General features: G+C 40.2%; 1 protein-coding gene across 3 annotated transcripts in view; it reads left to right on the top strand.

Annotated features, from left to right (window-relative positions):
* Positions 1-15,033, top strand: part of CLIC4 (chloride intracellular channel 4) — a 98,403-nt gene that overhangs the window by 58,638 nt on the left and 24,732 nt on the right. For all 3 annotated transcript variants that reach the window (XM_077992594.1, XM_015131177.3, NM_001261607.1), the window contains 1 exon segment: positions 11,307-11,432. In XM_077992594.1, coding sequence (XP_077848720.1) covers positions 11,307-11,432 — 126 coding nt within the window.

Below are 15,033 nucleotides of genomic sequence, written 5' to 3'. Positions count from 1 at the left end.
CCACATAGCTAGGACTACAGGCATTTACTACCATAGCTGGCTAATTTTTTATTTTTAAGAGACAGGGTCTCCCTTTGTTACCCAGGCTGGTCTTGAACTCCTGGGCTCAAGCAGTCCTCTGACCTTGGCCTCCCAAAGTGCTGGGATTACAGATTTTAGCCATTGTGCTTGGCCTCGTCCAGATCTTTTCTATGGGTTTACACACTTATAGTCGTAAACAAAAGTTTAAAGAGAAGGTACCTCAAGAAAGTGAACATTGGTTCAAACAAAAACAAAAACGCACCAGTATATATGAAAGCTATCACAGAGGAATAAAACATCCCTGTAGTACTTTTCATAACATATTCTTAATCTTAAAACATTAAATGTGAGTCTTTTTAGAAATTTGTGGGGGAGAAAATGCCTATAGTGCTTATTTTCCGGCTTTTCCTGGTAATTGCCTAATATCTTGGTGAGAAGTACTGACTCCAGAACAAACCAGCGGAGAACAATAGAACTCCTCTGAGAGTTACTTAGCAGCTTACTCTATGATTTGAAAAAAATGATTGTTACATGACATTTCATCCATAAGAACAAGCCCGTTTCTAGTTCTGGCACTGTATGACATGTTCTCTTTGAATCTCAGTTGGCATTAATGGCTATGCTGGTAGTATTCATGTGTCCCTTGTGAGGCTTTTAACAATCTCCCATTACTTGCCTGTCAGAGCAGCCTTAGTGCTTTGGTGGGAGTCATTTCCAAACCTAATTTTCTGTTCATATTGCAATTTAAAGAACGTTTAGATAAAAAAAGTGCCCAGGCTTCACAAAGAATTTCGATTTACATAAACGATTTGAACAAAAGCTTCAGATAATATAAGTGAAAATATTAAAATTGAGGGCAGAGTTAAGGATGTTCTGGCATGTCATCAGTTGAGAAACAACCATGGCATAGTATAGAAAATTTCAGGAGTGAGACCTGGCTGCGTATGAGAGAGCTCTATCACTGATTTCACTGGGACCTTGGGCAAGCTGCCTCGTCTTCCTTGGAGTCGGTCACCTTATGTTTAAATTCAGGAAAAAGGAAGGGAAAAAAACTTCACTTTTGTAATAGTTTAAAATGTTACAATGGAACTATGAAACTGATAGTTCTGCATATCTTAAAAGGCAGTTAGAAACTCAGAAGAAAATCTGATTCCCAAATGGACTCTTCAGATAGTTTCATTTTCATGATCATGTCTCTGTGGTTCCACCTTTCTGAAAACAGTCTTCAGTAACTTGAGAAATCAGTTCAGTTTCCATGATCTTCAGTAGCAGCAGCATGAATGACACATGCCAAGAGACTAAATGGAATGAAACAGGCCTGTCTTTCAGAGAGATCATCTATTTCTTGCTGCTGGCCAGACAGGAAAGTCAGACTCCATTTTTCCCCTTTGTAAAATTGACTTGAGCTACATGAGGCACTTGTTAGAACAGTCCAATTCAAGATAATTGTGCTTTATGACTGCATTCAGAATCACATGTGTACCCAGTGTGTGTGTGTGTGTGTGTGTGTGTGTGTGTGTGTGTGAATGTGTGTGGGTGGGGGGTGTGTGTGTTTGTGGAGAGTGTGTATGTGTGTCTGTGTGTGTGTGGGTAGGTGGGTAGTAGGTGTGTGTGTGGGTGGTGGGGTGTGTGTGAGTGAGAGTGTGTGTGTGTGAATGTGTGTGGGTTGAGGGGGTGTGTGTATGTGGGTGGGTGAGTAGGGATATGTGTGTGTGTGTGATTGAGAGACAAGGGAGACATAGACACATAGAGAGGGAGTACTTTGTTGCTATGTCTTTATGTTCTTTTTCAAGGCGATTTCAAAGATGATACATCCTGTTGAGGCTGCTAAGAGCTGAATTAATAGAGTTATTAGTGAATGTTTTTCTAAACCTGTTATCAGTATACTTTACTCCTAAACTGTTATTAAGATGTTAAAAATTATAGAATCTATATGGGCTGGGCAAAGTGGCTCACTCTTGTAATCCCAGCACTTTGAGAGGCCAGGGCAGGCGATCACTTGAGATCAGGAGTTCAAGACCAGCATGGCCAATGTGGTAAAATCCTGTCTCTACTAAAAATACGAAAATCAGCCGGGCATGGTGGTGAGTGCCTGTAGTCCCAGCTACTCGGGAGGCTGACGCAGGAGAATCGCTTGAATCCCGGAGGCAGAGGCTGCAGTGAACTGAAATCACGCCACTGCACTCTAGCCTGGGCAACAGAGTGAGACTCCATCTCAAAAACAAAAACAAAGGAATTGTGAAATCTGTATTTGAAATCTTTTCATGGGTGCTTTTTTTTTTTTTTAAGTATTCTTCCACATATTGACATTAAAAGTAGACAAATTAACAATAATCCAAATCAGTAAAATTCTTTAACTGGTTGAACTGGGACAAAGACAAATTCTTAGTGACAAAGAGTCTTGGTGTGTTTGTTTTGTTGAGTACATGATTAATTCGTTCAATTAGTGACTTGTCAGTGAAAACAATATAGCAAATGTAGTATAAAGAATAATTAATAGTAGTAAAGCGTTCTGAAATAAATCTGATTCGATGGTGTTAACTTCTGTGAGGCTTTTTGTTATTGTTGTATGTTTATATAGTGTCCAGTAGTCTCTTTGGTATGTGTGAATTAATTTTATGCCTTGAAAATCAGCACCTTCAAAAAGGAACTCAATTTTTTTGTTGTTCTCTTCTTGGAGAAAAAAGAAGCTCAATTTAAAAGATAAGGCCTACATATCTAGTACTTTTTTCTTCATTGGGCAAGTCAACTTGTTGCAGATAGGTCATCTTCAAGAGTCAGCTCTAGTGTCCTATATCTATGCTGCACTCATTTCATACCAAGCAGCTGGAACTAAGTCACCAGCCCAGCTTCCTCCAACTGTTGCAAGTGTACTGAATTATATTTTAATAGAAATTAAGCCACTTAAGTCTCTGAAAACATTAGCTCCTATAGGATTCCTCCTTTTCATTCCTTTCTTTTCCTTTTGGTTTTTGTTTTTATTTCCTTTTCTTCATCTAGAAAGAAAATGGGAAACAACAGAATAATTTATTTCATCTGAAAGACTACCATGATGAGGGTAAAAGTAATAAACCCCAAAACACCGGAGAATATTTGCACCCTGTTGCAAGGCATGAGTTCTGTGCACTTTGCTCTTGATGTCACGTAAGGGAAATATTTGAATGAGTTTTAATCAAGTGTTGAATATTTACTGAAGGCCTTTTTGGAAGTAAATCAAAGATGTCTTGAAATTTTTAGCCATTACCTATCGGCTCAGTTTCATTTATCTCAAACTGCAATTCTTACAGTGTTACGTTTCTGTGAAACATCTGTAAAATGAGCCTTTGTGGGTCAAACAGAACACCTGAGGCCTGAGAGTGCCAGGGGAGAACTGAAGGTTGAAGAATCTTAGATTCTGTTTGGTTCATATATAGCTTGTGAGTGAATCAGATTACTATTTAGAACTTGTCCATTTATTTGAAGTCTACTAACACGTTTGGAGGCACTAAAGTTCCTTCTCAAATTTTTCACTTGGAATCAGGACCTGCCATGGTTGTCTGCCACCTCAACAGTGAATCCTAGAAAATAGTTTTATCGCTTTATTTATTAAAAAAAAAAATACGTGTGTGTGTGTGTGTGTGTGTGTATATATATATATATATAGCCTTTCAACTGAAACAAGATAGACTATTCACTAATCACAAATATTAATAGAAAATTGGTAATCATATGCCCTTTTAAACTTTCCTTGGTTATATATACAACTCTAAATTAATCAGACTTTGTTTATTACCAATCAGTTAATGCTAGGTAACCATTTATGAACCATCAGCTCTATTAAAATTAAAACTGCCAATCTTATTTCCTGCATAATACTTTGTTAATGTGATACTAAAAGTGGTAATGACTTTCATTTGCATACTTTTAGTTCACTTTCACGTGCCTGATTTAATCTTTACAGACAAAGCAGATCTTATAAAAGAGGAAATCCAGACCCAAAGAGGTTGTAATTTACTTAGTCATGAAGCTGGTAAATGGCAGAGCTTTTCTATTTGGGACTTCAAGCCAGTCCTTTTTATTCAACCTTGGTTCTTCTTTCTCTGATATGCTAACTTTCTCCCTCTCCCAATAAATATTTTTATTTGGGAGCCGGGTGCAGTGGCGTGCTCTCTAGTCCCAGCTACTCGCAGCTGAGGATCACTTGAGCCCAGGAGTTTGAGGACAGCCTGGGCAACACAGCAAGAGAGGGAGACCCCTATCTCTAAAAAAAAGTTGAATAAAAATTTAAAAAAAAATTAAGAATCTTTTTGTTTAGAGAGCTTAAAAACTTTCATAATTAATTATAGAAGTAATAGGTGTTATTTATTTTATCCCACATACCCTACCCCACCTCTACCCTCTTTGGTTTTTTTTTTTTTTTTTTTGAGACGGAGTCTCGCTCTGTAGCCCAGGCTGGAGTGCAGTGACCGGATCTCAGCTCACTGCAAGCTCCGCCTCCCGGGTTTACGCCATTCTCCGGCCTCAGCCTCCCGAGTAGCTGGGACTACAGGCGCCCGCCGCCTCGCCCGGCTAGTTTTTTGTATTTCTTAGTAGAGACGGGGTTTCACCGTGTTAGCCAGGATGGTCTCTATCTCCTGACCTCGTGATCCACCTGTCTCGGCCTCCCAAAGTGCCGGGATTACAGGCTTGAGCCACCGCGCCCGGCCGGTTTTTTTTTTTTTTTTTTTTTAAAGCATTGAGACTGTTATAAATAAAGTTTCAGTGCTGCAAAAGAAATAGCACTCGAATATAAAATTTTCTTTTTAATTCTCAGCAAGGCAAGTTACTTATATGGAAGGGTGCGCTCTTACAGATGGAGCAATGGTGAGCGCACACTTGGACGAGGGAGGGGAAGGGGTTCCTATCCCTGATGCACGTGACCCCTGCTGCTGTGTCGTTTCCCCCATTGGCTAGGGTTAGACCGCACAGTCTAAACTAATTCTGATTGGCTGATTTAAAGAGAGTGACCGGGTGAGTGGTTTGGCCGGAAACGTGGTTGTGACGGAGCAGGTAATCGGAATGTGTCAGGGTGGAGCAGGTTATCGAATATGGTTGCTTTACTAGGAAGTTAAGTTTAAAAGTAGAAGGCGAAGAATTGACATACTGACATATTGATTCTTTGAAAAGAAATTTAGAACTCATATCTAGCAAGACCATCTTCCCCCTTATCTAATCTACCCTGTTCTTAAAAAAACTACTTGTGAAAAACAGACTTATATTATTAACTTACACTTAGGCATTTAATTGACTGTTCATTGGATATGTTTTATGACTTTGGAGTGAGAAAATCGTTTTCCAGGTAATCACAATTTATATATGACAAGATTAAAAAAGTCTTTTTTTTTTTTTTTTTTTTTTTTTTTTGAGACAGAGTTTCGCTCTTTTTTATTGCCTAGGCTGGAATGCGATGGCACGATCTCAGCTCACTGCAACTTCTGCCTCCCGGGTTTAAGCGATTCTCCTGCCTCAGCCTCCCAAGTAGCTGGGATTACAGGCATGCGCCACCATGCCTGGCTAATTTTGTATTTTTAGTAGAGATGGGGTTTCACCATGTTGGCCAGGCTGGTCTTGAACTCCTGACCTCAGATGATCTGCCTGCCTTGGCCTCCCAAAATGTTGAGATTACAGGCATGAGCCACTGTGCCTGGTCTACAGTCATCTCTTGGTATCCATGGGGGATTGGTTCAAGGACCCCTGGTGGATACCAAAATCCATAGATGATCAAGTTTCTTATATAAAATGGAATAGTATTTGCATATTAACCTACAAATAGCCTCCCATATACTTTAAATCATCTCTAGGTTGTAATACCTAATACAGGGTAAATGCTATGTAAGTTGTCATTACACTGTGTTTAGGGAATAATGAGAAGAAAAAGTCTGTACATGTTCAGTACAACTGCAACCACCGGCCTCCCCCTGCCCCTGCCCCGCCGCCCTTTTTTTTGAGACAGAGTCTCATTCTGTCACCCAGGCTGGAGTACAGTGTGTGATCATGGCTCATCTCAACCTCGATCTCCTGGGCTCAAGCGATCCTCTCACTTCAGCCTCGCAAGTAGCATGTGCCATCACGCCTGGCTAATTTTTGTATTTTTTGTAGAGACAGGAGATCCAGGTATCGATCTGTCTGCCTACCTACCTGTCTATAAAATATTATTATTATTATTTTTTTGAGATGGACTCTCACTCTGTCTCCCAGACTGGAGTGCAGTGGCGCGATCTTGGCTCACTGCAACCTCTGCCTCCCAGGTTCAAGCAATTCTCCTGCCTTAGTCTCCCAAGTAGCTGGGACTACAGGCGCCCACCACCATGACTGGCTAATTTTTTTGTATTTTTAGTAGAGACAGGGTTTCACCATGTTGGCCAGGCTGGTCTCAAATTCTCGACCTCAAGTGATCTGCATGCCTCGGCCTCCCAAAGTGTTTGGATTACAGACGTGAGCCACCGCACCTGGCCTTTTAAAAAATATTTTTGATCCTCAGTTGATTGAATCCATAGATGCTGAACCCATGAATAAGGAGGGCTAACTTGTTTCATTTTGTGAAAAACTTTACCTTGTCAGACTAAAAAATGTTCAGTGTGAAAGGATCAGAGTTGAAAATCAAATCAGATTTTGACTTTTAAAAGTCTTCTTTTGGAGGTTAGGTTCTTATAGAAGTTGATAGAAAATATGTCTTATTTTTCTTTGTTTAGGAAGCAAGATAGACTCTAGAACTTGGACTTTGAGTTAAAAATTTTTGAATTATTGAGATAATTAAATAAATCTTTGTATCTTTGGTTGGAATGTAGTCATAGAAACCTGAGGCTTTCTAACCTAAATTGAAAGATGGAGCCAGAGAGAGAATATGAATAAATGAATAAGACCGAGGGAAATTGATAGATTATAAACTGGTTATAGTTTTTTGATTCCACTCTATCTTGAAAATTCTGATGATGAAGTATTTCACTTTCATGATATATTTAGATATTTTCTTTTCTTTTCTTTTCCTTTTTATTTTGAGACAGAGTCTTGCTTTGTCGCCCAGGCTGGAATGCAGTGGTGCGATCTCAGCTCACTGTAACCTCCACCTTCCAGCAATTCTCCTGCCTTAGCCTCCTGAGTAGCTGGAACTACAGGCATGCACCAGTATGTCCAGCTAATTTTTATATTTTTAGTAGAGACGGGGTTTCATGTTGCCTAGGTTGGTCTTGAACTCCTGATCTCATGTGATCCACCCGCCTCGACCTTGCAAAGTGCTGGGATTATGGTCAGGAAGGAAGGAAGAAGGAAGGCAGGCAGGCTAACTTAGTAACAAGATAAACAACTCTGGGCCATAATAGGAGGGAGAAACATTCTTTAAAACAATGTGCTGTTGTATTACTTTTCTTGAAGTACACATTTTTATAAGTTTGCTTTTTTAATTATGAAAGTTTTCAGACATGCATAAGAATAGAACAGACTTCTCCGTAAACCCAATTCAGTTATCAAGACCTTGCCACGTTTACTTTGTCCCTTTTTTCTTATTTTCTTTGCTGAAATGTTTTAAAGTAAGTGCTAGACATCATGTCATTTCACCCCTACTTACTTCAGTGTATGTCTTCAAACAATGTGGACATTTTCTTCCCTAACCACAATGCTCTTATCTCCTGAAGTTCCTAGTATACAATTTGGGATTTCCCTGGTTATCTCTAAAACATCTTTTTATTTTTGATTTTTTGTTCAAGTCAATATCCAAGCAGTTTCTCCTTTTTATGTTTGATTGTGATGTCTCTTAAGCTTTTCTTAATCTGTAACAGTCCCCCACCTGTGTCTGGTAAAAATGCCATTCAGCTGAAAGGTAGATTGTCCCAAATCCAGAATTTAGCAATTGCTTCCTTGTGGTATCATTTAACTTTGTCCTCTCTTTCCCTCCTCCCTGCATTTCCTGTAAATAATCTCAAGACCCCTTTGTACTCTTAAATTATTGAAGGCCTCAAACAGCTTTCAGTTATGTGGGTTATATATACTGATTTTACTATATTAGAAATTAAAGCCGAGAAATTAGCCTGGGCAATATGGTGAGATCCTTATCACTACAAAAAATTTAAAAAAATTAGCTGGGCTTGGTGGCGTGTGCCTCTGGTCCCAGCTACTTGGGAGGCTGAGGTAAGAGAATCGCTTGAGCCCAGGAAGTCAAGGCTGCAGTGAGCCATGATTGTGCCACTGCACTCCTGCTTTGGTGACTGGTCTCAAAAAAAAAAAACCCTGAGAAATTTTAAAAATATTTATTTACTAATTCATTTAAATATAGAACAATAATGAACCTACTACTTATTATAAAACATTTTTAATGTAAAACAACTATATTTCCCAAAACAAAAAATAGTGAGAAAAGTGGCATTCTTTTACATTTTTGCACATCTTGGAAGAGATTTCTTGTGTCTGCTTCTGTATTCATTACTTTGTGATATCTTATACCAAGTAGCCAAGTAAATTTGGAAAACTTTACTTATATGTGCATGAGAGGAGAATGAGAGTAAAGAAGGCAAATGATGCCTTAGTATTATAAGAATAGTTCTGACATCATGGATCACCTGGTGAAAGGATCTCCTGGCTTACGATTTCAGAAGCAGCTGCCCCAGAGGCTGTTTTCTTTCGTTTGTTGTTGTTGTTGTTGTTGTTTTAAGACAGGGTCTCACTCTGTTGCCCAGACTGAAATGCAGTGATGTGATCACCATTCACTGCAGCCTCGACCCCCTGGGCTCAGCCTCAGCTACAGGCACATGCCACCACACACAGCTAATTAAAAAAATTTTTTTATAGAGATAGGGTCTCACTATGTTGTCCAGGCTGGTCTCGCTCGAACTCCTGGACTCAAGCAATCCTCCTGCCTTGGCCTCTCAAAGTGCTAAGGTTACAGGTATGAGCCACTGCTCCCAGCCTGCCCCGGAGGCTTGATTAGATTCAGAATCAACTTTTTTGGTAAGAATACTTCATGATGCTATATTATATACTTCATATTTTGTCATTAGGAAACACACCATATCTGGTCATCTCATTTTTTGATCCAAAGATTCATTGGTGGGTTTGGGTGAGCCATTTTGCTTTTTTAATAAGATAGTGCAAACATTTCTTGCTGTTAGTAGTTGTCAGCATAACAGTTTCACCATCTTTATCAGTGTGTTGTGGTATTTTCAATTTTTCCTAATCAACAGGAGGAAGATATCTTATTGTTTACTTTTAAATTCCCTTTATAGTTGTGCTATTTTACATTTTTCTATATGTTCACTTGTTTTATCTGTCTCTTACCAATTTCTTTTGACCCATACCTATTTGATATTTTTGATGACCTTTGAAATGAATTTGGACAAAATCCTTAGGTAATGTAGATTTTAAGCTTTTCTCACTCACTATAATACTTTGTCCATTCTTTGTTGCTTTTTGCCTTTCATTATGCCATCTTTTATATATTGAAGTAATTTTGATATTAGATAGTCTAATCTGGTGATCCTTTTCCTTGTTAAGCCTGGACTTCGATGAATCATGGGAAAGAAATAGCACCAGAATTTGGAATCTTATAAAGGTGAAGATGACTGCAGGAATCAGCTGCTTTTCTCCTTTATTTTGCCAAAAAGAAAAAGAAAAAAAAGGCCCAAGGAAGTCATGAGTTACCCATCTTTACACAGTTAGTTGGGGCCAGAGTTGAAACCAGAGACTCACTCTCCAAAATATTTTTTTCCTCCTCATTCTATCCCTGTCTCTAATGAGTGCCTTAGTTAATTTGGAATGAGAATGATGGATTTTGTATTTTGGTTAAAAATATCAAAGAATTTTCTTACCATAAATTATGTATTTTGTGGAGCTTTGCTTCTTATTAGAATACTATTACAGCTATTATACCTAGTGGAAAAGTTCTCTCCCTTCCCCTTCCCTTCCCCTTTCCTTTTCTTTCCTTTCCTTTTCTTTCTTTCGAGACAGAGTCTTGCTCTGTCACCAGGTTGGAGTGCAGTGGCGCAATCTTGGTTCATTGCAATCTCCGCCTCCCAGGTTCAAGTGATTCTCCTGCCTCAGCCTCCCAAGTAGCTGGAACTACAGGCACATGCCACCGTGCCCAGCTAATTTTTATATTTTTAGCAGAGATGGAGTTTCACCTTGTTGGCCATGATAGTCTTGATTTCTTGACCTCGTGATCTGCCTCCCTCAGCCTCCCAAAGTGCTGGGATTACAGGTGTGAGCCACCGCGCCTGGTCGAAAAATACCATTTCTTTTTTTTTTTTAGATAGAGTCTCGCTCTGTCACCCAGGCTGGAGTGCTGTGGCAAGATTTCTGCTCACTGCAACCTCTGCCTCCGGGGTTCAAGCGATTCTCCTGCCTCAGCCTCCTGAGTAGCTGGGATTACAGGCGCATGCCACCACACCCGCTTAATTTTTGTATTTTTAGTAGAGATGGGGTTTCACCATATTGGTCAGACTGGTCTCAAACTTCTGATGTCATGATCCTCCTGCCTTGGCCTCCCAAAGTGCTGGGATTACAGGCATGAGCCACCGTGCCTGGGTGAAAAATACCATTTCTTATTCAGTTTTATATATTTTAAAATTTAGAACCACTTTGATCTCTCTTCCTCCCCTCCTCTCCCCTCCTCTTCTTTTCAGACAGGGTTTCGCTTTGTCACCTAGGTTGGAGTGCAGTGGTACATTCTCAGCTCACTGCAATCTCCGCCTCCTGGGTTCAAGTTCTTCTCCTGCCTCAGCCTCCCAAGTAGCTGGGACTATAGGCACATGCCACCATGCCCGGCTAATTTTTTGTATTTGTAGTAGATATGGGGGTTTCACCATGCTGGCCAGGCTGGTCTCAAACTTCTGACCTCAGGTGTTCCACCTGCCTCCGCCTCCTAAAGGGCTGGGATTACAGACGTAAGCCACCACGCCTGGACAATTTATTTATTTTCTTTTTGAGATAGGGTCTCTCTGTCACCCAGGCTGTAGTGCAGTGGTGCAATCATGGCTCACTCCAGCTTCAACTTCCCAGGCTCAAGTGATCCTCCCACCTCAGCCTCCCTGGTAGCTGGGACTGTAGGCATGCACCACCATGCCTGGCTAATTTTTTATATTTTGTGGAGACAGGATCTCACCATGTTGCCCAGGCTGGGTCTCAAACTCCTGGGCTCACGCAATCTCACACCTCAGCCTCCCGTAGTGCTACGATTACAGATGCAAGCCACCGTGCCTGGCCAACTTTGAGAATTTAAAGTATTACTGGTGTTTTAGAGTAAAAAATGATCTGATTTTGACCAATATTTTGCCCAACAGGAAGCCTGCAGACCTGCAGAACTTGGCTCCCGGGACCCACCCACCATTTATAACTTTCAACAGTGAAGTCAAAACGGATGTAAATAAGATTGAGGAATTTCTTGAAGAAGTCTTATGCCCTCCCAAGTGAGTATCAAAGAAAATATGTATGAAAATATTGTCACTTCTTTGAAGCTTGTGTTACTTGTCTGTAGAGATCTTTCTCACAGCATTAATTTGGAATGACTAGGACTCTTCTATGTTTCTTATAATTAATGTTACACAGATAAAAGAATTGGCTTCCAGCTAGGCCAATAAGCCATACTAAGAAAGGTGGGGATTTGTCTAAGCTGTAGAGTACATGATAAAAACAGATTTGGGATGTGTGTGATAGGTCAGGAAAGACTGGTTATTTCTGGGCAGTAGGTCTCAAACTGAGAGAGAAGTTTAAAGAGGAGAAGGAGTGGGGAAAGACACATTTCAGCTGAACCCAGTAAGAATCATCTTAGCAGGAGTGTGGCACAGACTGCTATGAGATTTGATTTCAGTTCATTTTAAAGTTAACTTTCTAAAGCTATAATCCAAGGAAATTTTCGACTTTTCAGACCGTGTCCCTAGGATTCAGAGTTTTTATTTACTTATTTCTTTGAGGTGTTCCAGACGTCTAGGTCCCGGATGTACTGATAGTTACCTAAATTGCAAATATGCAGTTTTGCATCATACCATAATCTTGGCATAGGTTCAAAGCATTATTTGTTTCTTTTAGGCTTTTCCAGTTTCATCATCCTGAAAATTGACATGTTTTGTTTCTACTGACCCAAACCTTTCATGCTGGTTAACTTGACTCTTGCCCTCCATGTCCAGATATATTTTCCAGGAATGGGATTATTGAGACAGAGGGGTCTAAAATAATTATAGGCATACCCTGAAGGGTATGGTTCCAGACCATTGCGGGTTAGGTTCCACACCACTGTGATAAAATGAATATTGGAATAAAATGAGTCACATGAAATTTTTGGTTTCCCAGTGCATGTAAAAGTTATATTTATAGTAGTATACTGTAGTGTTTTAAGTGTGCAATAATAGCATTATGTCTGAAAATATTGCATATACCTTAATTTAAAAATACTTCTTTGCCAGGCTGGGTGCAGTGGCTCATGCCTGTAATCTCAGCACTTTGGGAGGCCGAGGCAGGTGAATCACCTGATGTTGGGAGTTTGAGACCAGCCTGACCAACATGGAGAAACCCTATCTCTACTAAAAATACAAAATTAGCCGGGCATGGTGGCACATGCCTGTAATCCCAGCTACTCAGGAGGCTGAGGCAGGAGAATCGCTTGAACCCGCGAGGTGGAGGTTGTGAGCTGAGATTGTGCCACTGCATTCCAGCCTGGGTGACAAAAGCAAAACTCCATCTCAAAAAAAAAAAAAAAAATCATTGTTGACAAATGCTAATGGTTATCTGAGCCTTCAGCAAGTCAATCTTTTTGCCGATGAGGGTCTTGCCTTGATGTTGCTGGCCACTGACTGATCAGAATGGTGGTTGCTGGTTGGGGTGACTGTGGCAATTTCTTGAAGTAGACAACAATGAATTTTTCTACATTGATGGACTCTTCCTTTCATGAAAGATTTCTCTGTAATATGCAATACTGTTTGATAGCATTTAAAATTTTTTAAATAAATATTCTTTGCCTGAGGCTAATCTCAAGAGGTCCTGAGAACATGCGCCCCGTTTGATAGTGTTTTACCCACAGTAGAACCTTTTTCAAAATTAGAATCCATCTTCTGAAACCCTCCTGCTGTTTGAACAACTAAGTTGATGTAATATTCTAAATTCCTTGTTGTCATTTCATCAATGTTCTTAGCATCTTCACTAGGTATAGATTCTATCTCAAGAAACCATTTTCTTTGCTCATTCATAAGAAGCAACTCCTCATCGTTTCAAATTTTATTATGAAGGTAGAACAATTCGATTACATTTTCAGGCTCCACTTCTAATTCTAGTTCTCTTGCTATTTTCAACACATACGTAGTTCCTCCCTCCACTGACATCTTGAACCTGTGAATGTCATCCATGAGGGTTAGAATCCACTTCCTCCAAACTCCTGTTATTGTTGCTATTTTGACCTCCTCCCATGAATCATGAATATTCGTTTTTGTTTTTTTTTTGGACGGAGTTTTTGTTCTTACCACCCAGGCTGGAGTGCAGTGGTGCAATCTTGGCTCACCGCAACCTCCACCTCCCAGGTTTAAGCGATTCTTCTGCCTCAGCCTCCCTAGTAGCTGGGATTACAGGTGCTTGCTGCCATACCCACCTAATTTCTTTGTATTTTTTAGTAGAGATGGGGTTTTGCCATTTTGGCCAGGCTGGTCTTGAACTCCTAGCCTCAGGTGATCCGCCTATCTCGGCCTCCCAGAATGCTGGGATTACAGGTGTGAGCCACCAGGCCCAGCTGAATGTTCTTAATTGCATCTAGAATGGTAAATCCTTTCCAGGTCAGTTTGCTTTGCTCAGATCCATCAGAGGAATCACTTTCTATGGCCTTTTGAAATGTGTTTATTAAATAATAAGACTTTAAAGTCAAAATTACTCGTTAATTTATGGACTGCAGAATGGATGTTGTGTTAGCAGGCATGAAAACAACCATGATCTCCCTGTATACTGCTATCAGAGTTCTGGGGTGACTAGTGCATTGTCAATGAGTGGTAATATTTAGAAAGGAATCTTTTTTTCCTGGGCAGTGGCGCTCAACAGTGGGCTTAAAATATTTAGTAAACCATACTGTGAACAGATGGATGTGCCATTATCCAGGTTTTTTTTTATTGTTCCATTTATAGAGCATGTGCAGAGTAGCTTCAGTATAATTCTTAAGGGTTCTGCAAATTTTGGAATGGAAGATGAGCATGGGTTTCAACCTAATGTCAGCAGCTGCATTAGACTCTAACAGACTCAGCCTGTTTTGAAGATTTGAAACCAGACATTGAGTTTTCCTCTGTAGCTATGAAAATCATAGATGACATCTTCTTTCAATAGAAGGTTTTGTCTGCATTAAAAATCTGTTTAGTGTAGCCGCCTTCATCAATGATCTATCTAGAAGATCAATTCTAGATAGATCATTGATCATTTATTTCTACCTTCCCAGAAGTCCTAACCTTCCTTTCATCCCTAGTAAAGTATCTCCAGACCAACACTAAGAAAACCATATCTTGATTTTTTCCTCCAGGCCATGCATATAATTAGAATGCCAGTAAATCAAAGTTAGGATATTTGTGAATATAAATTGAAGCTTTACATCTCTTAATAGAGTACTATTATGAACATGCATTCAACTTAGTGGAAATAACTTTTTTTTTGAGACAGGGTTTCACTCTTGTTGCTCAGGCTGGAGTGCAATGGCGCAATCTTGGCTCACTGCAACCTCTGCCTCTCAGGTTCAAGAGATTCTCCTGCCTCAGCCTCCCAAGTAGCTGGAATTACAGGCGTCTACCACCACGCCCAGCTAATTTTTTGTATTTTTAGTAGAGACGGGATTTCACCATTTGGACAGGCTGGTCTCGAACTCCTGACCTCAGGTGATTCACCCACCTCGGCCACCCAGAGTGCTGGGATTACAGGCATGAGCCACTGTGCCTGGCCATACTTTTTTTTTGGGGGGACGGAGTCTGACTCTGTCGCCCAGGCTGGAGTATAGTGGCACAATCTCGGCTCACTGCAACCTCCGCCTCCTGGGTTCAGGCGATTCTCCTG

Source organism: Macaca mulatta, chromosome 1 (assembly GCF_049350105.2).
Source record: "Macaca mulatta isolate MMU2019108-1 chromosome 1, T2T-MMU8v2.0, whole genome shotgun sequence".
NCBI classification, from domain to species: Eukaryota; Metazoa; Chordata; class Mammalia; order Primates; family Cercopithecidae; genus Macaca; species Macaca mulatta.
The sequence above is the reverse complement of the archived record's forward strand: the minus strand, read 5'-3'. Positions and strand labels throughout refer to the sequence as shown.